Source organism: Lagopus muta, chromosome Z (assembly GCF_023343835.1).
Source record: "Lagopus muta isolate bLagMut1 chromosome Z, bLagMut1 primary, whole genome shotgun sequence".
NCBI lineage: Eukaryota > Metazoa > Chordata > Aves > Galliformes > Phasianidae > Lagopus > Lagopus muta.
Genome location: NC_064472.1, coordinates 32,167,154 through 32,190,540, shown reverse-complemented (window position 1 = coordinate 32,190,540; position 23,387 = coordinate 32,167,154). Strand labels below are relative to the sequence as shown.

General features: G+C 39.6%; 1 protein-coding gene across 7 annotated transcripts in view; it reads left to right on the top strand.

Annotated features, from left to right (window-relative positions):
- The window catches only part of FREM1 (FRAS1 related extracellular matrix 1), a 72,756-nt gene that overhangs the window by 25,420 nt on the left and 23,949 nt on the right, over positions 1-23,387 (top strand). For 3 of the 7 annotated variants that reach the window (XM_048930499.1, XM_048930498.1, XM_048930500.1), the window contains exons 8-24: positions 383-514; positions 2,816-3,160; positions 3,782-3,924; positions 4,361-4,557; positions 5,720-5,810; positions 6,616-6,783; positions 7,230-7,438; positions 8,695-8,788; positions 9,391-9,643; positions 10,970-11,167; positions 12,473-12,658; positions 13,183-13,379; positions 13,902-14,124; positions 15,328-15,472; positions 18,698-18,839; positions 19,970-20,165; positions 20,909-21,173. In XM_048930499.1, the coding sequence (XP_048786456.1) occupies positions 383-514; positions 2,816-3,160; positions 3,782-3,924; positions 4,361-4,557; positions 5,720-5,810; positions 6,616-6,783; positions 7,230-7,438; positions 8,695-8,788; positions 9,391-9,643; positions 10,970-11,167; positions 12,473-12,658; positions 13,183-13,379; positions 13,902-14,124; positions 15,328-15,472; positions 18,698-18,839; positions 19,970-20,165; positions 20,909-21,173 (3,184 nt within the window). The other 4 variants (XM_048930503.1, XM_048930504.1, XM_048930502.1 and 1 more) reach the window with 4 other exon arrangements.

Genomic DNA, 23,387 nt, shown 5'->3' with positions numbered 1-23,387 from the left:
TACTGTCCTCCATTGTGAATATCAATATAATTTTCAAATTCGGACTCACTAAGAAATGGAGTGCCCAGCTTCAGACACTGTGAGACCTCAGGCACAATTCTTTCATCTCTACCAATGTCCAGAAATCATTCTAAATGGCCTACTTGATAACTGGGAACCAGAATATGTAGTTTCTCTGAAATATAAATTCCTTAAGTGCAACTGACTAAAGTAAAGGTAGCAGTAGAGAAGACGGTATCAAGCTTTTAGGCTATTCTTGAGATGTCTGTCTCAGATACGTAGATGGAACTAAGCATGACTTTTTCCTGACTCCAGAAATGTTTGGAGAGGGGCACTAGCAACCTTGAGTGATGCTTTTGTGAAATAACTCTGCTGCTTGCAGGCCTCAGCCTCCTGGAAGGGCAATCCCGGCCGATCACATGGCAGCACCTGCAAGTGGTAGACAATGATGATATCCAAAATGTTCGCCTGGTCACAGTTGATGGCTTACAGCATGGGCGGCTCACGGTGAGAGGTAAATAAATCCTTGTTTACACTTGGATGCTGGAAATACCTTCTCCAGTGATGACTGGTGGCAGACCACATGAAGGTCATGGAGACACCAGCAGATACGCATGAGAGGCAGATGTGCAGGGAATGAAGGTGCAGAGGGGAAGATCAGGAATTTTGAAAGTTCACAGGTTCCTAAGGAAAGTCGGTCGCATAGCACAGACATTTTGGCAAACAGTGCATTTATGTGGTCACCATCATTAAACGGGGGAAAAAAAAGTCTGGTGTTTTCCCTACAAGCCAATTTCATACATGCAGTTGGTTATCATTTTCCTCTCTGCACATGAATTCAGCCCGGTGCTGTAAGTGATAATGCGGCTGTCTCCCCAGAGACGGTGCTCGGTTGGCACTGCAGAGTCGGAGAAATGGCAGCGGGGCTGTGTACATCCTCGAGCTGCTCCAGCAAGGAGGCCGCGGGCACGAGAGGGAGGGCTGCTCCTGCGCTTCTCACTTCGGCAGAAGGCAGCCAGAGGGAGCCGAGGGAGCGCAGCAGAGGCCTTGGCCACGGAAGGCGAGTTGGCGGCCTTCCACTCCCTCTGCTGACGGCCTTGCTCCACTGCAGCCCTGCAGCAGGCAAAGGCACGGCTGTGCAACTGCAAAACGAAACAAAAGAGCCCCACAACCCAACCCCAAACAGACAAACAAAAATCAAAACAGACAGCAACCCGAGCAACAACAACAAAAGCATCTATTTAAACTTCTTACTTTCTGAACTTTCAACTGAATCCCAAAGGTGAAAATTTAAAGAAATCATTGTCATAGAGCAGGCATGGCCTAGGCTAAATGCAGGTGTTATGTTTTACCATTTAGGTGCTAGGATATTTAGGTATTTAGGTATTTAGGATGCTTAAGGAATGATGAGTGATTTTGATTCATTGGCAAATACAGAAAATATTTGGATGTGGTTGCTATTTTCTGTCAGTTTAAAGGCTTATTTGAAAAAAGAGGCAATTAAATTACTTCTAATTTTCTAGCCCTCTGCATTTTCACTATCACTGATTTCGCTTTGCCGTTTGTTGAGTCATTGCAGTGCTGCTCCTTTTAGGAAAGAAACAGGTAAAAGAAATTGCTGCTGTTAGCAGGGTGGAAAGATGCTGCCACTCTTAATGCTGGCCTTTTGATGGTTAAGTGTTTTTAAGTAAAACACACAGCCTAGAAACATAGAACAATCATTTTAATAAAGGAAGAAAGCGACGCACAGAATTTGATAGAAATAGAAATTATAGAAAGTATGTTTCATCTCAGGAATCTCCTGGCATGCAGTTTTGGGGTCTGTGGGACCAGCTGTCTGCCACCTTATAAGCAGAAGATCTCAGTGCCTTCATTTTCAGAGGAGCTCATGTGGGAGGTGGACCAGGGACAGTCTGATGTCAGCCAACACCCCCTGAATCAGAACAGGGATTCCTGCTACCTGCAGTGTGATCAATGCAGTGCTTTGAGTGCTTATGCACCGGGTTTTGTTATGCCAGTCCTAGGCAAAAGCTCCGAGAGAGAAAGAGGAATACATGGTATTGCTCTCTGCCTCCTGTCACCTCTAACAGGCTTTTTTGTTTGATGTAGTAGATGTTTTTGTTTGATGTAGTTTGATGTAGTTTGATGTGAGATGTAGTAGTTATCACTGCATCCTAAAAACTACCTGTAATTCTCTTAAAGTAAGGAACAAAGGGAGGGAAAATGCACCTGCAGCTGTGGGTGTCTCTGTGCGTGTCACACAGCTTGGAGGGCCAGAAATATTTTCCTTAGAGGCCCTTGGTATAACATCTATTCCTGCATCAGCTGGGAGTTCACAAAATTTTTAACCTGCCTGAAATATTTTATGAGTGTATAACATGCTCAGTGAAATGCCCATTGTCTCTTTCATGCACAATCATCTGCAGAGAAAAAAAACAAGAGCTGTAAATGTAATTTTTTATTTTCACTGAAACAAGGAATCGTAATTACGCAGCACAGCATCCTCAGTTCTTGAAATAAAAGCAAAGTGTCCTGATAAGAAAGCAGTTTGAAAGTCATAGTTAAAAATCACTGGCATCTCAAACTGTCTTAATGCAGTACACATTTAGAAGATTTTTCTGTGTTACTATGATTGTAAATTCTGCATTCTTAACTGTTCTGATATCTGCAGGTTTATTTCCAGTAGAATAATGTGTTTGTTTCTTTCCTCTTCCTCCCAGTTAGAAATATATTCTCCTTGTCTTTACCTTAGTAAGAATTTTTTTCAGGGTTGAACTACACATTTGTGATGCATTTGTTTCTACTGTTTTGACAGGAGGAAAAGGATTCATGTTTACAGTTTCTGATATTCAGACTGGAGCTGTTTACTACCATCACGATGACAGTGATTCCACAAAGGATTTTGTGGTGTTCAGGATTTTTGATGGCCTGCATAGTATTCGCCATAAGTTTCCAATCAATATCCTCCCTAAAGATGACAGCCCTCCATTTCTTATCAGCAATGTGGCAATTGAAGCACAGGAGGGACAGACGATCCTGATCCAGGGCTCCATGCTTCAAGCTTCTGACATGGATTCCAGTGATGACTACATAGTATTCAATATTACCAAGCCACCACAGGCTGGAGAAATCATGAAGAAACCAGGGCCAAACTTAATAGGTAATGAGACACATCCACAATAGCACAATTTTCTTTTTCCTCATTTTTTAAACTGTATTAAGCATGACACCTAGACTTAACTTCTGCTCAGGTTGAATCAAGGAAACTTTAGACTTTTGTTATTACATGTGCAAATTCCCACTTTTCTTTAATGTTGGTCTATGTTTGCACCAGGAAAGTTATAAGTGAACACAATTTCACACATAAGTTTTCCATCTATTTCTACAATTTGGTTTTATTTTTTTTTTTCCTCAAGAGGAACTGAGCTAGTCAGGAGATATTTTATCCACAGGATTAAAGCCAGCAGATGAACTGAGCTCAGAATTCCTGTGTTAGACTGTGGAGTCTGGCTGTAATGCAGATTCCTTTATCCTCTACATAGAGCTGTTAGCCACTTTGCTGTGTTGCTTCATTTTTTGAATGGTTACTGAGTGACATGGAAATGAAGGTGATGCAAGAAATGTGAAAGACAATGAGAAAACGTTTCAGAGATCTTGCCTTAGCTGGAGTGAGAAAGGAGGCATGATGCCTCACTATTTACTTGCATTGGTAATGGATAGTATTTATGAAGGATTAAAGTCATGCACAATTCAATAGAAGATATATTCTTTAACTAAACAGGGTATCCTGTCAGCAGTTTTCTTCAGAAGGATCTGTTTAATGGAATTATTTACTATCATCATTTGGGAGGAGAAGTATTTGAAGATTCTATTGAGTTTGTGCTGTGTGATAGCCATGACCCTCCCAATCTCTCAGAGCCACAGGTATGACATTGAAGCATCTCTGGGAGGGAACTTTCAACTTCTGCAAGACTTTCAAATAAAACTAGGATAAGTCTCTCCTGTTTGCCATCAACCATACTTCTTGGCTTGTTTTTCATAGGGTAATGCTCTCTGTCTGTTGTCAGTGAATTTCTCCCAAACCGTAACATTAAATGATGGAAATATTAGATTCAAAGACAATACAAACAAACCAAACAGCCCTCCTGAAGCCAACAGTGAATGGACTATTCCACTCAGGAGTTGAACATCCAGGATTGCTTGTGAAAAAAAGGAATATTGCTGAAAGTTGTGAGATTTGAGCACCATGTATCTCGTATTCCAGTGATATAGTTATTTCTGTGTGCAAGTGTGTAAACTACTGCTTGGACACTTTCTCATCAAGGGAACAGTTGTTGATTTTGCCAACTTCTGATTTTAGGTGATGATGGTGCACATTATACCTGTGGATGACCAGCTACCCAGAGAAGCCCCAGGAGTGACCCGCCACCTGGTTGTTAAGGAGACTGAGATTGCTTACCTAACTAAGAAACATCTCCACTTTATAGATGTGGAAGAGCATGACAGGGAGCTCACGTACACCATAACCTCTTCCCCATTTTTCTCTTGTGTACATGGGTAGGTGTGGCCTGCTTGTATCTTCCAGGTGGGATGGAGCAAAGCCTCATGTGAGATTGGCAGTTTCAGTGGAGACAGAATGCCTGTATTTCAGGATTTTCATCTGTTTGCTTAAAGTGCAGGTGATAATAGCTGAGCGCACATCTCTTGTTAATATTTAAGGCTGAGTTACAGCTAAAAGCAGCAGAATAATACAGTTGCATTGTTTAGCAAGAAAGAAGAAGAAATGCACCTGGAATCTCTTTGTTTATCTCAGATTTGCATTTTACGCTGAACAGTTGGATTCTATATTTCCTTGGATACAGTTCACAGAAGCTTTTGTAATAAATAGATTGGTGTTGATCTGGAGCTACCCCAGACTGAGAACATGAGGTGCTACAGCTAATTCTAGGCAGTGCTCTACTGCCATGGTGTTGTGAAGTTCTGGACCAGGAATCTGTGTAGCACAATGGCAGGCAGGATAGGCCAACAAGGGCATATGGTAAACAGCTATAAGAGCAATTTGCATGTCGCTGAAGCTGTTTCACTGTTTGGTGAAATGTATTTTTGCAGTAGGTTGCACTGACAACTATCTGCTAAACAGAAAAGTTTAAACCACTGTATGGTTTACGCTGCAGATCAGCATCTGCAATTCTGACCTCAACAAGCCACAAAGAATCAGTAAGTAGCAGAGGGTTTAGACAGCTTCCTGTCCAGCTGATGAGGCACAAGTACTGCTGTTGTCTCCATTGCAAAGATGGCTTGGTCAACCTTGTTGACTGGAGAAATTTGTGAGATGGAAGAGAAACAGAATAATTTCATTTTTTTACATACTGATAGTTGTAGGCATGTAATCATTAAGAGTGTGATGGGCTAGCATTGCAGGTGGTGTAAATAGGCCCAGTAGCCCCGAAGCTGATAGCTGAGATGTGCAGAGACACATCAGAATAAATCCCTGTGCTTGCTTTTAAGGTATGCGATAATTTTTTTCACAGTGCTGAAAGACTCACTTGTGATGAGAGTTCTGTCATAAACTTTGAAGAATAGTAGGGATAGAAGAAAGAAAAGGTTTTTCCTTTCAGTGAAGTTGGGAGTGGGAAATTAGTTTGAAACACAAGACTAAACTTTGTGGCTGCTGTTTTTCCTGATCTTTAGTATTGCTAACATACATGTTTTTGTACAGCCACTCCGATGCTGGGAAGCTATTTATGGTGGACACCATCCCCAAACTGGTCAAGGATCCTGCTGCTCTTGCTCTGAGGTCATTTACTCAGGTTTGTTGTGTTATACATATTAGTATAAGCGGTACCAAACACTCTTAAGAACAATCACACATATACAGCTTTTTCCTGATAAGAAAACAAGAGGTGAAAAGTGAATTGCAGTATTATTACATGAACATTGTTTTAGAAGAGCTTATTAAATTCTTGCTAATTCAATTCCAATTTTTAAAATGAATTTTCATCATGCTTCATATCTGCAAATGTAACTCTCCATCTGAAAGCTTCAGGGGTTGCAGTTGCTTAGGGTGGGCTGAATTTGGCTTATGATTCTGAGATGGAAAAAAAGTGCACAAAATAAGAAATGGAGCCCTGACAGTTCTCTATTTCTCCTCAGTGTCTCCACTGGTAGCTATGGAGCAGGATGGAACAGGGCTATGTTCTCTTTTTCAGGATTTTGTTCTATAGTTTGACAGATGTCTTTTTTTAGAATATTGTTAACATGTCCTGTTCTGTATCATGAGGAATGGTTAAGGCTGTGTAGCGCTGACCACTGTAATACTGTAGTGGTAGGAGCTCTGAGTCTACCTGGCCTGAATCTTTGGCCTAGTATGTGTGTTTGAATGGAAGATTTTGTTGATTATTTTAGTCTCTTTCACTGGCCTGTCTGTGTGGGTACCCTACCTTGGTGGGCAGGATTTCATGAACAGGCATTAGATAAAGAATGTAAGCAGTTTATAGAATAAATTTTGAAAGTTCATGTAACATCAAAAGAAGGGATGAAAAAGTTTCTTAATGTCCTGGCTAATGGCTACACCCATCTTCTCCTCTTACGTGAACACCTCTTCACTTTTTGCAGCACGCTGTGAACTATATGAAGGTTGCTTACATGCCCCCACTGCAGGATATTGGGCCCAATCCTCAACAAGTCCAGTTTGTATTTTCTGTCAGCAATCAGCATGGTGGCACTTTGTATGGAATCTGCTTCAATATTACTATTCTTCCTGTGGACAACCAAGCCCCAGAGGTAGGATGATGAAGAGGTGAAGGTTGTGAAGAGTTTGGAAATGGCTTTGGGTAGAAATGGAAATGTAGGGAAGTTTCCTGATTGGACAGACTTAAAAGAAAAATATTGCATGGGACAGTGTTTCTGTGTCTGGCATGTTGGCTTCACTGGGGCAGAGGAGGAAGGTAAAGTTTGATGAGAGTGCAAGGTGATTTTTTGCAGCACGTAAGTTAAGGGTTGCAATCACAAGTCCTAAATCCTTCCTTAATTGCTTATGGGATTCTGAATGAGATCAGATCAGGGATGTGTGTATCAGGATATATTGTCTGCAAATTCCTTATGTTTTTCCAACAGAGCAGAAAGGAGTATGTCTTTTGGCATTTTGACTTTAAAGTGTCACATGAACTAGTACTGCAGAAAATTGAAGTGCAGATGAAAACATCAATTCAGCATTCTCCTCCATGCAGGTTTTTACAAGCCACTTGAGGGTGGAAGAGGGTGGCCTGAGCCCTGTCACAGAGGGACACATTCTCATCTCTGACGTGGACACAAAACAGGAACATCTCCTCCTCCTTCTGCAGCGACAGCCTCAGCATGGGGCAGTGGAGCTGGATGGTGTTCCCATGAGGGAGGGTGACAAGCTTTCCTGCGGGGACCTGCATACCCTGGCAGTCAGGTTAGCTGCTTTTCTTCTCGTGATAGCTGAGTGTCCTGGCTAGATGAGCAAGATCCCTGTGGAGAGGCTGATCAAGGAGGCTACAGCAGGTAGTGCTCACCACTGCATTACTCAGATAGTGTTGCTCCAAGCCAAAACTTCTTGTTTAACCTGATGACCACAATGGTCACTGTGGTGTTTGAGCAGAAGTGTGGCCAGTAAATGGAGCTGCCATGGTCAGATATAAGTAGTTTTCTCTATAAAGTACTGCCCTGTGCAGGTGAGGAGGCAATTCTATGTTGAGCCTCTTGTGAAGAGGGCAATGCTTCCTCTTTTATGGAAGTTATGTGTTTATCAAGCTTACAAGAGGGCTTGTTTTGACAGTGATTACTCTGAAGATGCAAATATTTCTGTTGTATTTGTGGTGAGAACAGGATGCTGACTTCCTACATATATGCAGAATTAGAGCTGCTTGACTTTATTTCATTCTGTTAGTCAAAGAAGGCTATCCTACATTGGCTGCTCCTAAAGTATTGCTTCCTATTATATTGTGTTGTCATCAGAGGTGGATGTTGGTGGTATGGCAGCGGAGGTAGAAGCTCCCACCAATAGTCCCTTACATTTTGTTGCTGTGTGACACATGGCAGCAGAGGGGCAGTCTGACACAAAGGTGTCTGAGATGGAAGTGTCTGTGAGACAGTGGTGTGGAACTGAATTCCTCCATGTGGGAAAAATGGCACTTTGACATTTATTGACAGTTGCTGAATGTTTATGAAGACTAAAGAGAAGATGTGAACAGAGTGAGGCTGTAGGTGGTATAGTATGCAGGTTCTTTTTATTGCTGGTGAAAATATATCATGACTATGTTGAAAAATATTGTTTGAGTAGTTGAGAATTTCCTCTATCCAACAGTGTTATTGTGCTCTTTGTATCTGTTGTAGTTTTCATGGAAATAAATAGGCATTACTTCATTGCAACCTATGTACTGCAGAGAGAAAGCCTCTTTAATTGGTAGCTCACAAACAGCCATACTGCAGATGACAAAGGTTCAGTGAAAACTTTTCCTAGCTGATAACTTTCTTATTTTGAGGGTATTCTTCACACTAGATATCTCACAAGCTCCTTGAACCCACTGTGATCTAGAACTCCAAGTCTTAGATAGGCACCCTTGCGCAGGGACTGGCTTTCTGGTTTGGAGAGATCCACACTATCTGGCATGACCAGGAACCACAGCTTCTTTGTCTGTGTGAAAATATTTTAGCTCTTTTTTTTCCCAGTTATCGGCATGATGGTTCTGAGACTCTTACAGACGAAGTCCTTTTTGCAGCCACAGATGGCATCCACTTCTTAGAGTTCACCCTGCAGGTCAAGGTCAGTGTGTTGCAAACTTCTGAGAGCATTTGTCTATGTAAAATACTGCAAAGTTTACCTTCTGAAAATCTTTAGACCTTAGAAGCTGAGAGATAATGGGTTTGTTAGGCTTCCTTTTTCACTCCATCTTTCAGTTTCAGGGTACTATGCCAAATGTAAAAGCCAGTTTTTCTCAGACTGTTTGAAGGGCATTTGTGTTTGCTTTAACTTGAGCTCTTCTGCCTGGAATTATTCTCTCTGTAATTAAACACAGGAGGGAGTTTTCATTCTCCAACTATAAATGTCACTGCCAAAATTGTGCAGTGAATTTAAAGATAAACAGTGGATTTTCATCTTTCTCACTGAGAAACTGAAGACAGTAGCAAGTTAAGTGTACCATTTCCTCCACACAGTCTTCTCAGTTTGGTTTATTTTTTTTCTTGGTTTTTAACAGTGGCCCTAATTCAATTGTTTCAATGCAGTTCACAGAGTGAACTGTGTATTCTGACCCTAACACTTTGTTGCTGGTTTGAACCGGAAAGCAAAACGTTTAAAACAGCAGGTTTTCATTGGAATGACAATAAAAGTCATGTTAAAAGATGTTAAATTCTCTTTCTGATTAGGTGTTGCCCGTGAATGATGAGCCACCTGTTATGCAAACAGGGCTTATCAATGTGGTGCGTTGCCCGGAGGGTGAAGAAGTGGTCCTCTCCTCAGAGTACATATATGCCACAGATGCAGACAGTGATGACATGAAGCTGGTGTTCGTGCTGGTTCGCCAGCCCTCCCAGGGTGTGCTGAGAAAAGCTGGAATTGTTGTGGAGCGTTTCTCCCAGGCTGATGTCATCTCTGGCTTGGTCACCTATAAGCACACTGGTAAGGGAGACTGGGAGGTGGTCAGACAGTTTTGGTGGAAAATCTTCACCTAAATCCACAAAATCTTTGCAGCAGGAGCTGCTGAAAAAACCCACGTGTTGTGATTGGAGAAAAAACTAAGCTGGTTTTGAAACAGGTCTGATGGTGTAAAACTACCAACTGCTTCAATGTCATTTCCAAACTCCTTTTTGAACTGAAAATTAAAGTACATCAAACACATGAAATCATCATAATCCTGGAAAATATCTTTCACTGTTGCAGATACAATATGATTTTTTTCCCCGGGAAAATTATTGATAAAACAGGAACTAAATTGAGTATTTTTATTTGTTTCATGACATTAAAGAAATCTTTGACTTTTTTCCATAATTGTGCATAGCTCAAGTAATGTAATGTTTGATATGAGGATGCAGAATTTTAATAGAAAACTGCTGACAACCTGAGATGCTAACTGCTCGCCTTGCCAGTCTGCAGAGGTACTCATTTTTGGAGAGATTACGGTCCATCTTGGCCTCAAGATAAAGAATTGTTCCAGATTCTTCAAGGAAATGGCGATTCTAAAAATACACCGTGTTGTGGCTTTATCTTCAAAATCCCCAAATACATTTTGTAAAATTACTCATAGAAATCAATGGCTGGTTAAGTCTCTTTCCTGCTTAATTTAGTTCTTTCATTAGCACGAAAGGGATTCTCTTTTCTTCATTCCTGATGACAGCTTTAATCTTTTTTTTTTTTTTTTTTTTTTTTTTTTCCTCCAAAGGCTCTGGTTTTCTGTGTAATTAGTCTTTAATTTTGTGCTAGCGTGGGGAATATATGTGATATTTTCAGGCTTGGCACTGTCTAAAATGAACAGCTGGTATTTGAGAAGAGAATGAAGTACTTGATTATGGCTACTCATAACAAACTTTTCTTCAATATCCTTTAGATGCTGGGAATGCTGTTTTAAAGGCCATGCTTCGCACGGGCAACAAGGGGCAGAATCTGACTTGCACAAGCACAATTGCCTGTATTTCATGTTCCCTAATTTCTACATGGTAAATTCACTGCCAGCATTTACTGTAAGTGGGGCAGGGAGTCACTGCCCTTTGTAGTCAACGTATCAGCCTGAGAACTGGGCTCACCATTGGATACTTCTCATAAGGGCTGTCAGCCTCCAGTCATTTTACCATAGTTTTTTTTTGAAGTCATTTTGGTCTCTCTTCTGCCTGCAGACTCTCCTAGCAGGATACAAGGTTCTTCTTCATGAAGTTTCAGTTCCCTACAGTAAGACGTTTATTTTCAAATGCGTTTTTTTGTTTTTTGTTTTTTTTTTTTTAATTCTTCCAGGTGGGGAGATTGGCTTGAATCTTTCCTTTGAGATCTTAACTTTTGTTGTTTCTGATGATGAAGCCGGCCCAGATGTGAAAGACTGCTGTTATGACAGACCTCTTCCTCCTCCAGTTCCTCTTCACCGTCCACTCCCAGTGTATAACCTTAACGTCACTGTACTTCCAGTGGACAACCAACCTCCATCTATTGCAACTGGTGAAAGTTTCCTCTCACTACAGCATATTATTATAACTGTACTATGCAGTATTGACAGAGTTAGCTGAGATCAGCATGTAAAAGTTTTGAATCAAAATTTCCACATTTTTTTTTTCTTTTGCTAATGCAGTGTAACCGCCAAATTCAATTGCAAGTACAAATGTCAGTAATGGCTTGTGGCTCTTCAGCTGCATGATTAAACCATGTGGCTGGAGATTAGAGTGCTTGCATCTGCTCCTATCCATCTATATACCTGTATTGTTGCACACATAAGCTGCGTCTGAGTAAAACTGAGCAACATCTCATCCTTGAACTTAGATTCAGGCAATTGTTAGGCTTATACAGTGCCAAAATATAACTCTACATCAATCTTTGCATGTTAAGAACACAATGAAGTATTAGTTTGAATAAATATTTAAATATCAAGGGAGGAAATATTTTATTTCCTATGTTCCGTTGATGAATAAAGACAATCCTAGACTATGTCTGTAACTGACCAAATTAATAATGAAACTACATTTTCACCAGTACTTTTCACAATCAAAAACACTCAGATGAAAAAGAAATAGTAGTGGCAATGTACATTTAGCCTAACAACAGGACAGAAGCACTTATGCAGGATCTGAGATTTTAGAGATGATTACTGTAGAGCTGTAGGGAACCTGCTTTGGCAGGGGGGTTGGACTCGATGATCTCTGGAGGTCCCTTCCAACCCCTACAATTCTGTGATTCTGTGATTCTGTGATTCTGTGAAAGTTAGATTTCCATTTAATCACAGGGTTTGGACGAGATATACTTGTTAAAGGTGTGTTCTCTGTACGTTTGTCATTTTCAATGTCATTTGTTTGTAGGCATCATGTATATGTTCTGTATTCCAGAGAATATTTAAACATATGTATGAGTAGTTCTGTAATTTACAGGCTATCACCTAAGCAATGTTCTGGAAATGAAGCATTGTCCCAGCAGGGAAATTAAGCAGTGGTGCATGAGAAATTGTTCATTATATGCAATTCGTAACAGCTATCATGTAATTAATGCTCTGACAAACAGAGGTAACAACTGATTTTGAACATCGCGTAAACCGTACTTAATAACTTACCAGTAAAATCAATTTGCAATACCCTTCCCCTTTGCTTTGTGATGGGGAAAGTCAACAGTGTAAGCAAAAATCTCAAAAGCAGACCAAATTCAGTAACAGATAATTTATTATCTTTTCCTCCTTATTTATTATTTCTGTTCTCATTAACACATACAACAGTAAGTGAGCTAAACATGCAGTAATGCTTCTCATGTATTTTTGTGCAGGTGCAAGGTTTGTTGTGGAGGAGGGCTCCTCAACAGCCCTTACCTCTAACCATTTGTTTGCCACCGACCCTGACACCACTGCAGATGACTTAGAGTTTGTCTTGGTTTCTCCTCCTCAGTTTGGTTATATTGAAAATATACTGCCTTCTCCTGGGTTTGAAAAGAGTAACATTGGTATAAGTATAGGTAAGTGTATGCAATGTACAGTAATGAAGCAGAGGAAACACAGAGTGCTCATAGAGGGCAATACAATGGGCTGTGGAAAGGTAGATGCAGGTGTGAGCATTAATATGGTCTTATTGATGAAAGCAGCTGCTGGCAAATTAAGAGCAGTGGGACTGTGCAGGAGGACTTCAAAGAGAGTCTGCAGTTCTGCAAATGTGAAGAAGAGGTACTTGGAGTAAACAAGGCAATTCTTCTTTTATGCATCCCAGCTGCAATCTATTAGAGGTAGCAATATGAAACATTAATCTGCTTTCTCTGCCTCCCCCTTTACTCTCTCAAGCAAGCTTCTTCCAGCCTCTCTTCACTTCTGTCAATAAAGTGCTGTAGTTGAGAATTTGAAAATTCCTGATCCTGTGTTTATCTCCAAGGCAAAGTTTCAGGAGTGATTTGGTCATTGAAGGACATCATTTCAGAATTGTTTACGCTGTGTCAGACCAGTGGGCAGGAAAACAATAATGCTAACTCAACATTTCTAAAATTTCTAGCTTCGTTTCAGTTGAAGCACCTGAAAGCCCTGAGTATAAACTATGTACAAGCCAGGCACATGCGAGTGGAGCCAAGAGCAGACCACTTTGTACTTTATGCCACCGATGGCCTGCGTCGTTCAGCAGAGATTCCATTTTTTGTGCTGATCAACCCAACCAATGATGAAGTCCCAGAATTCATAGCAAGAAACATTACTGTAAGGAAAAAAGTAAAATGCCTGCCATAGAATTACTTTATACCAGAAAATACTTTCTAATTTAAATCAAAACATTTTTTGAACACATGTTTCTCTAGATCTTTCCTTTCCTTTGCATGATTCAGCTTGTTTTAGGAAACTGCTCTGTTAAATCCCATTAAATCTGTATGACAGAGCTTTGGTGAGATTGGAGCTGTGCACAATTCTGTTTGGTAACCTGCAGTAAAGTAAGCGAGGACTTAAAGAAATACATTATCTAGAATGCAGAAGGATGTTTATACTTCTGTTTTCACTAGTGTCTTTCATAATTTTTGCAGAGTAATTTTTGTACCTGGTGTAGTCTATCCCCTCTCTGTAAACTGTGGTTTTAATATGAGTAATAACTGTGTGACAAGCAAGCTACTGAGGAAGGGATAGAGGAAACAGACTCCTAAAAAAAAAAAGCCTACTTAGGAAACCATGCTAAAATATTTTAAGTTCTTCTTATGTAAAAGAGTATGACTTTTGTTCTTTTATGTTCAGGTTCAAGAAGGTATGGTGAAAGAGCTGGATCTCTCTGTTATCAATGCTGTTGATCTGGATGTGCCTCAAGACCATTTGGTATTTGATGTTGTGCAGCAGCCTTCACATGGATTCCTCATTAATGGAGTTCATGGCAATGATATTCTACAGTACAAAGAGTTAATTCACCACCACAGCAGTGGGTTGCTTGTTCATGACTTTTCTATGGAGCTACTGAAGAATGGTAGGTGCAGTGCTCTTCTGACGCTGGTCTTTCATTCCTTTAGTAATTTGTAACAGATAAGGAGGCACAGTGAGAAATCTGCATGTGTTTATTCATTTGCCTTAGGGGTACTTTCAAGAGAAAGTTTAAGAATAGAAATAAACCCATCTAATGCTAATGCTGTCTAATGATTTGAGGAGCTGTCAATAAATTCACCCTGAGAGGCCTACATGTCAGAAAGGGTAGTAGTATGTCTAGAGAGTCCATCTACCCTGAAAAAAACAAAGGGAGTATTAAAGCATATCACCAAGACATTTCAGAGTGTTTCACAACACCTAAAATAGAGACAAACTGATTTAAAAACATATTAGCTGATTGTGAGAAATCTTTGGGTTAGATATAGATTTAGATACAGCTGTAAATGAAGAGTATAAAACGGTTCAATAGCTTGCCATTATCAGTTATCCTACTTTGAAGTGGCAAACATCTTTCAAGAACATGTGATTAAATTTGTATTTAACATTTAAGACTATGGTAGATTCTTCCATACTGAGGCCACTGTGTGGAAACTGTATCTATCAGTATCAAGAGGGACATACACTTAATTCAGCCTCACAAAACGTAGTTCAGTCCGCAAATCCTGAGGAAAAGACTTTTTTCCACCCATCAAGAAATATCCCTCAAAAATGTGTAAGCAACAAAAATTACTAAGACTTCTCAAGTTTTATGTTCTACTCTCTTCCAATTACTGGGCTTTTTCATCATTTCCATAGTGGAGAACCAGTCGTATTCAGGTCAGCCATAGCCGCAAGTACAGCTTTCTTTTCCAAGATTTTGAAGCTTCCTGAAGATTATGTGGGGTACAAAGAAGTGTTAACTGATGATCCTATCCTTTCTATGTTTCCTGTTAAAATGAGTTGGCGTGAGGGGAGCAGACAATAGGGACCATTTTATGAAGGAGACTGCTCCTTCAGATTGATAGGCTTAGTGTCTTTGAGTCACTAGTATACTGTTAGATTAATGAACAGAAGCAGCCCACCAAGCTCATCTTTTGGTGTTGAACAATATTTACTGTGGCCAGGGAGTGTATAGAGGGGAGATGCAAGAAGAGTGATGGAAGCAGAGCAAAACAGAACAAAATATTTTGCAGGAGACAAATTTATTTGTTTTGTCTCTCTCTCTCTCTCTCTCTTTCTTTCCTAATTTTTTTTCCCTGATGTATAGGTATGAAACTGATGTACATGCATGACGATTCAGAAAACCTCAATGACAGCTTTAAAATCCAGCTATCAGATGGGAAACATAAAGTCCTCAGAACCATTTCAGTAAAGGTCATCCCAGTTAATGATGAGAAACCAGTGCTGAGCAAGTAAGCCACGTGTTCCTGTTTCTGACAGGAAAAAATTCAGACAAAATGATCCAAAAATGATCAAAACAACTAATCAGTGACTGATAGGGATAGGACACCATAATTAGTCACAGCCTAATGCCAACACAGATGTTTCCATGTGGGCCATTCACTATTAGTCTGTTTTGTAAAAGCATTTTTAGAGAAAGAAAGACACACTGAATGTTGCTATGTATTGAGAAAATAGGGTTGGTGTTTGCATTTAGAGATAAAATATTTAAAAAGATGGACAACAAATTTGTTTTATCTTTCAAAACCAACTTAAAAATTGGACCAGTACTTAGACATGTCCACCAAGTTATCCATCCCAGATGCTTTGCTTTCCTCTTCCCTAGGGAAACTGCCTGTATCAAACACCCCTCTGGAAGCAGCTCTGGATTTTGGCATGAGAGAGACTACGAAGTTGGTATCTTCATGCCTCACTGGGGAAAGTCTTTCAGTTTGATGATTATCTTATTTTCTCCTAAAAATACTCTGTATCTCAGCCATAATTCAACTTTTGAAGAGGTATACATTAACTTCCTTTACTGTCTAAAACTAGAATTCATAAATGAATTAGATCTGGTCAGAAATCTCCTGGCAGACAATTTTCAGATAAACAGCTGGCTGTGAGTGAGTTGAACCTCCTGGACATTACAGCAGGGAACTTGTCCCTTGGGATCCTCATTTTTCAGCCGCAGAGTATTGTTAGGGACTCCATCCCCCTGGCTGCTTTCCAGCCTTAGGAAGGCAGATGGAGAGCTGAGGGCCTGAAAGCTTTGGGGATATGGCTCCAAAGCCTACATTTTAGAAATGACTCACAGCCTGTCAAGCAGGCTGCCATTAAAATAGGAATTCTGATCCCTCAGGATGTTTAGCTACAGAATATCCTAGTTTTGGCTTATCTTCAAACCAGACCTACATTTACTATTCTAGAGAATTCTGAATGTTTTGTTTACAATGTAGATCTTCCTACAGTAACAAATGTTGGTTTTCTAGTGAGGATTATCAAGGGGCACATAGTGATAACAAAGGGGAAAATCAATTTTGAATTAGAATAAAGGATATAGTTTATGTAGTCATATCAGATTCTGATAATCTGATAATTAAGTGCCACTGCTAGTTTGTTCTTTGCTTGTTAAAGGTTAGTATATTGTTTTTCATTGTTTTTCTCTCAAGAAATGTGATGGAGAGCAGAAAGCTGAGATTTTATTTTTGCTCAGCTGAATCCAGAAACCATTGCTTCTTTGGCTGGGAATGCTAATTTGCCATTTCTGTTGTGAACAGTAACATATACTGAGCCATTTCCTTGCCAAACAGTTTTTTCATTGTATGCTCTTAGTGCTTCTTACCTGTTAGACTTCCACTGTGATGGTTGTTAGCTGTTACTCTTCCACTGTGATGTGGTGTAATGCCAGCAGTTAGGTAGTAGTACCCTAACTTGTCCAACTTGACAAAAATGTAGTTTAACCATCATATGCAGCTGTCCATCTTTGCAGTGGGGTAGGAGCTCCCTTTTGCTATCACTGCAGTGTGTTACAGGTGAACATATGACAGTACTTTGATCTAATTGTACCTTTTTGCCCTAAGGAGTTTCAGTTCTCATCTTCATTAGCTGTGGTCCACACGCTGAAGAATGGCTGGCAAATTGTCCCTATCTACAGTGACTGCCAAAAACTCAATCTGTCACTACTTGGATTGCATCCTTTAGCAAGGAGTGCCCTTGGGGAATGTAAGGCCCTCATGCATTCCACTTGAAAGTTTAATCTCAAGATCAGATATGTGGGTGCTATAAAGACTTAACTGACTAACTGCTAGGCAGAAAAATGTGTTGGGATTAGAATGCATTTGGAGAATGTAGCTATATTTATCTTCTGTCATTGTTTGTTTGAGTTTTTACTCCCTAGCTTACACAGTCTCTGGGTCAAATACCTGGTCTTCCAGTTTGCAAAGCCCCAGTGTGATTATCAGTGACATGAGTAAAACTTTGGAGTTGCCTGACCTATCATTAATATGGCTTGATGTGCCTTGTTATATGATCCCATTCTGGTTGCTTCTCATTTTGCCAGACATGAAATGTCTATGGTTCATACTCAGTTTGAATATAGCAACTTTATGAAAAAAGCTCAATTTTTTCCAAGGACAGTAATTATATTTTCAGATATCAATACATAATTTTTAGACCTTATTTGGAAGTCTTAGATGTTACTCTGTCTTGAAGCAAGCTCTTCATATTTAGCAAATGAAATGGCTGATCCAGGGAGAATGCCTTTGGCAATTTTTGTGAAAATCCACCAGTATTTGGCCTGTGAAATAATATGGCTTGCACATGTTCAGTTGAGTCTGGTAGAGCTTATCTGCCAAAATACATAAGGAATCTGTCCTTTTCGAACCTGCTCTGTGCCCTCTGTACAGATTACCTTGAGTAGGTCCCATCCCTGGGGCGTCTGAATATGCTGAATTCCCTTCAAGCTCTATGAAATTTTTCTGTAGTCTTATAATGTGATTTGGATGCTACATTGCAAAAATATAAGGTAGCTAACAGAAAAAATAGTAAAGCAGTATATGCAAAGGCAAAATGAAGGATGGTTACTAGCTGAAAACTGAAACAGAAGAGACACAGTCAATTTTGCTGAAGCAATCATCTGGATTTATTTCAAACCATGCGGGATTTTCCCCAAAGCTCTCTCAAATTTTGCTTTGGCTAATGATGACTATTTCTTCTGGATCAAGAACACAGAAAAATTCTGCAATGAGGAGCATAGAAAAGTCACTTAGGACTTTGTTGGGCAGAGTCTATTAAAGATAAAAAATTAGCATTCAACTGAAAGAGAATCTTTTGTTTAAGTAACAATGGAGCTAATATTCTATGGTCTGTAGTAGCAGTAGCATGTTAAGACAGCCTCTCTGCTTATGTTGTCATCACTGTGAGAGGGTAAATGGAATAGGACCTGGGGGAGAAGACAGATGTGACGAATTCCATAATGTTGGAGGTAACTGCTTTGTTGTTTTTCACCACTACTAGAAGTAGCTGTTCTGTCCTGTTTGGTTCTCTTCTCTATTGAACTGAAGTAGGGGCCCACATTCCATTCTTTCTTCAGTTATTTCTGTCAGCATGTGGGTAATCCATATTCCCAGGAGAGAAATTATATGTTGCAAAACTTGTATTTCTTTTGTTATGCCATATATAACTTCTAATTTTTGCAGGAAGGATAATATAGAGGTGCGTATGGGTGAAACTCGAATTATTTCTAGTGCTGTTCTGTCAGCTGAAGATAAAGATACTCCTAGAGAGAGAATTTTCTACTTATTTGAAAGACTTCCAGAAAATGGCCAGCTTCAAATCAAGGTTAGTCTTTGTACTTCAGCATAAAGTAGGCATGCAAGCAACTCTCTCTTGTTAGCACATAGTGAAGTTGTCTTCCCTTTCTCCAAATCTATTCCATGTTTTAAAGTAGACTGTTACGGCTAGTTCAACAGTAAAAGGAGTTTTTAAACTAAACAATGCTTTCTCAGAGAATTTGACACTTAAGGCCAATATCCTCAACAAGAGCAGAGGGAAGATGAAAAGCATAGCAGAACATCTGAGGTGACAATGAAGAGAGATGCTGTAAGTCAGCTTAGAGTGATCGAAAGCAAATGACAAGGCAGGAGGCAAAAATTCCTGGGTCAGTAAAGGTGACAAGACAGTACTTCAGAATTCAGAAAAAATGCATGAGATATGGCTGAAAGAGGAAGAAATAATGATTTAGAACGAAAATATGGGCAGAAAGAAGGAAAAAAGGAATAATATAGAAAATACATAGCAAGCATAGATTGACCTAACATAAGCCACTGTAACAAAAAGAAAAAAAAACACCTCCTTTTAAATGTGTGCATATAATAGAAAATAACCGATTTTCAAGATCTGTGAATGTAATGTATTTTAATTGTGGATCTCTGCAAGAATCTGTAGACCCCATGAAAACTTTGACTTGTAAGAGACTCATACACTAGGACAAAAGTGCTGACGTTTTGAATACAGAAGGTACCTGTCAACCAATTCCCATCTATTTCCCAAGCAGCGGATTCCCACCTGGCCACCTCCCCACTATTTTTCAAGATATGGTTTGGGAGATAAATAGCTTTGTCTAATTAAGAAATAGAAAACATAAGCCGGGTCAGCAAACTAATTTTCATCTTACTGATGTCGGTGTGTAGAAATGTACTTACCTGAGTAAAAGTGACTGAATTCCATTTACCTGCATTTACTCATGGTAGCTATATTTTCTCCAGCGTTCTTACGGATCCTTGGGAACAACTGCAACTATATACTGCCCTTCAAAACACAAAATATTCTATGTGCAAAGACTGTAAAGCTTAGGAAGACAGCCAGGAAGCTGTCACTATCAGCTGTCATAGCTGCTAATAACCAGAATTAACTATGGAGGATGCATAGGAGACCGCATCTGTTTACTGAAGGATATTCAATCTTTCTAGGTAGGCAAAGACTGGGTGACTCTCCAAACCGGAATGAAGTGCACTCAGGAAGAACTGGATATGAACCTTGTCAGATACGTCCACACAGGAGCTATAGGGTCCAAGAACCAAGACTTGTTCACATTTTATCTGTGGGATGGGTACAACAGATCCCCAGCTGTAGACTTCTACATAAATATCAAGAACATGGAAAAGGGTAAAGATCTGCCTGATCTTGTTTCACAGTGCCTGTTTCTGAAAAAATGTCCTGATACATGTCCTGATACATCCCCAAGTACTATGCAGGCCCATGGCAAATCTCCCTGCAGACCCCAAAGTCTATCTGCTCAGATTTCCCTGCTGCCCAGAGCCCTGATGTTCCTGCTGCTGCAGAAGTGATTTTGAGATCTGAAAAGGCACTGCCCAGAACAGTGGCGCATTGCACCTTTCAGGAATCCCAGCTGCTGTTCAAACAGAGTAGAAAATATTCTTCTGAAACTAGCTTTTGTGAGTAAACTACAGTGCAGAAGCGTGGTAAGAGTGTAATAAGGTAAGAAAAACACTGTTCAAAACTGTCCCTGCCTTCCAGGATTATGCTATGGTCTTACAGTCACCATTCATGGGATAACTCTTAGAGCACTAATTTAAGTGAGTTTGGAACTGAGATTGGAACAGATGTCCAGGGATGTTGTGCTACTTCCACTCTTGCCAGTTTTCAGGCCCCAGTGGAATTAAGCCCTGTGCAGCCTGGAAATTACTGGTGGTATGGCTGACTCTACTCTGAGCAGAAGATAGATAGTTTAGAGATATCCTGAAGTCCCTCCCACTGTGAAATTCCCTAAAATCCTATGATTCTATCATTTTTCTACTGGAGAGGGACTGTGTATAGCTAAATGATAGGTAAGAGATCAGCTTTCACTTCAATACCACTATTTTAGTGTTGTTTTGTTTATCCTGCAGGAGACATTGCTGTTTTCATAAAGCCTCTCAAAGTACCAAAAGGGGATCGAGGCTACATTACGACTGATGTCCTCCTTTCACTGGATGGTACTGACAAGCCTGAAGAGCTTCTCTATGTGATAACTTCCCCTCCTCAATATGGACAAATAGAGTATGTTAGCTATCCTGACATCCCCATAACGAGCTTCAGTCAAATGGATGTTGCAAGTCAGATAGTCTGCTATGTTCACAGCACCAAGGCACATTCAAGGCAAGATGCATTCAGGTAAGACATTAAAACTCTCCACATACCCTTCTCCTATGTGTTCTTGGGTATCTACTGATAAAATATGTATAAATAGGAAGAGGAAGCTCTGAGGGAATTTTCAACATTCATGTGACAAAGATATTTTCACTGCAATGCACGTAGTTGTGACTGCCTTAGTAATAAATACATTTTCTAATTGATACTGAAATAGTAACTAGAGCCACATTTATTAAATTATACTGGCTTAAGTATTACTCTACCGCCCAAACATACACAGATGTTAACATTTAAGTGGGGGAGATGGACTTAGAATATCCTCTGTAGAATTTTTCTTTGATTTCTTGACACGCCTGCCTTTTCCATCCAGCTATTAGCCAACTGCTTGCCTGTCTTTTCATGTATGTCTATTGTGTTGTGGGCTTTTTAAATGCATAAGTTTCAATACACCGAAAACGAGTCTACTTATCTGTTCTGACATAACAGTAGTTCAGAAATTCATACAGACAGCCAGGTTTTTTTGAGCAAAGCTGACTACATATAGGCCACATTCAGCTGTCCAGTGATATGTAAGTTTACTTTCATCTGATTCTGAGCTTTTCTCTTAGATTAGCTTAAACTGAGCTCCATCTCAACGTGAATGTTTTCTTATTTTATTAAATAAACCTCCATTAGCTAGAGAATGGAATAATGCAGTGAGTTATTTCTAGGTAATGATTGTAGAGGTGTCTTTAGAAAAGAGCAAATTCAGGATAAAAAAAATAGGTCAGAAGTAAATACATTTTTTTTGAAGGAAGAATGCTAACTCCTTCTAACATTGGGAATTTTGTCTAAAAAGAGCCCTTGACAAGAAAAGAACTTCCTGTAAAATTCAAGATTTCCATGTGAAAAGTTAATTGTTTTTCATTTGTGATTATGAAAAATGAAATGTTTAGCTCCTAGCAGTTTCAACTCAGAGCTATTCACACACTTCTAAGAGTGTGAAAAGATTCCTGACTTGAAATGCATTTTCCATGATGCATGTTGAAGCTGCGAGGATGTATTTCATCAACTGTTTTAGGAGTTTTTTTCCATGCAAGCCAGGAAAGTGGGGCATGAAAATATCAAATAAACCTGTTTATTCTGGGACTCTCCTCAGTTGAAAAACTTAAAACTATCCCTTCTACTAAATTCAGTGTGATGGAAATTCTGATTTTGAATTTACTCTAATTCTGAGATTTGTCTGATCCACTTAAAATAGAAAAATGGGAAGGAATATTCTTTGGCTGTATGGAAACTTAGCAATACAGTTGTGAAACACTGTGACCAAAACTAGAATTACCTTAGACAATGAAAGCACTAGGATAGGTAGTGTATAAGTGGCTTAAATCAGTAAGACTTTTGAACTAGGCTAACAAAAATAGACCAATAATTCTACGAAAACTATGCTTACAGATAAGGCCAATGTCCTTTGTTTAGGCCAACAGCTTAAAACAAAATTAGAAAATCAGCCTTAATAAAAGTAAGATTGTGATTCTTTAATAAATATTTTCAATAAATATTTTAATCACAATACTTGATGTTCCTTGATGTTAACATTTGGTCAATAATTTGGTTTTATATACACATAAATATTGTGGCACAATACTATTATTATTTAAACAAGGAATGGTTATGTTAATTATATGGGTAATTATGGGGAATGGGTGGGTAGGAGGCTGGGAAATTATCTGATCAGATTTTTACCTTCCACTGAAGTACTTTCTTTGGTCATAAATTTGTGTGCATTGTTTGGTGCTGCTGGCCTGGAAGAAAGATTTGGCAGTGCTTGTTTGGACAGATGACTTCAAGTGATTAGCAACTTGACATCAGATGCTGGCAGCAGGATGCTAAAAGTACATGCTAATGTCCTCCATTTTGACACGCTGGCTCAATTTTGTAATGAGCTGGCACTATTTATGATTCCATTTTTATCTTTTAAGTGCCATGACAGATGGTAGGTTCTACAGCCAACTCTATTGCCATCGAACTGCAGAAAGCATGAAATATTGGTAATGGTGAAATCAAACCACGCAACATGTCCTCCAAACTGTGCCTGAGAGTTGTCCCCTAAATTTCATCAGAGTGAGGAGAATATTGGCTGTTCTCCACTCCCAAGGGGGAAATGAAGCAGCCATAAACGAGAAATAAACAAAGGCCCCAAACCCCCAAGGTGCAGGAGAAAAAGGACTTCTTGGGCACAGACAGCTTGATTTC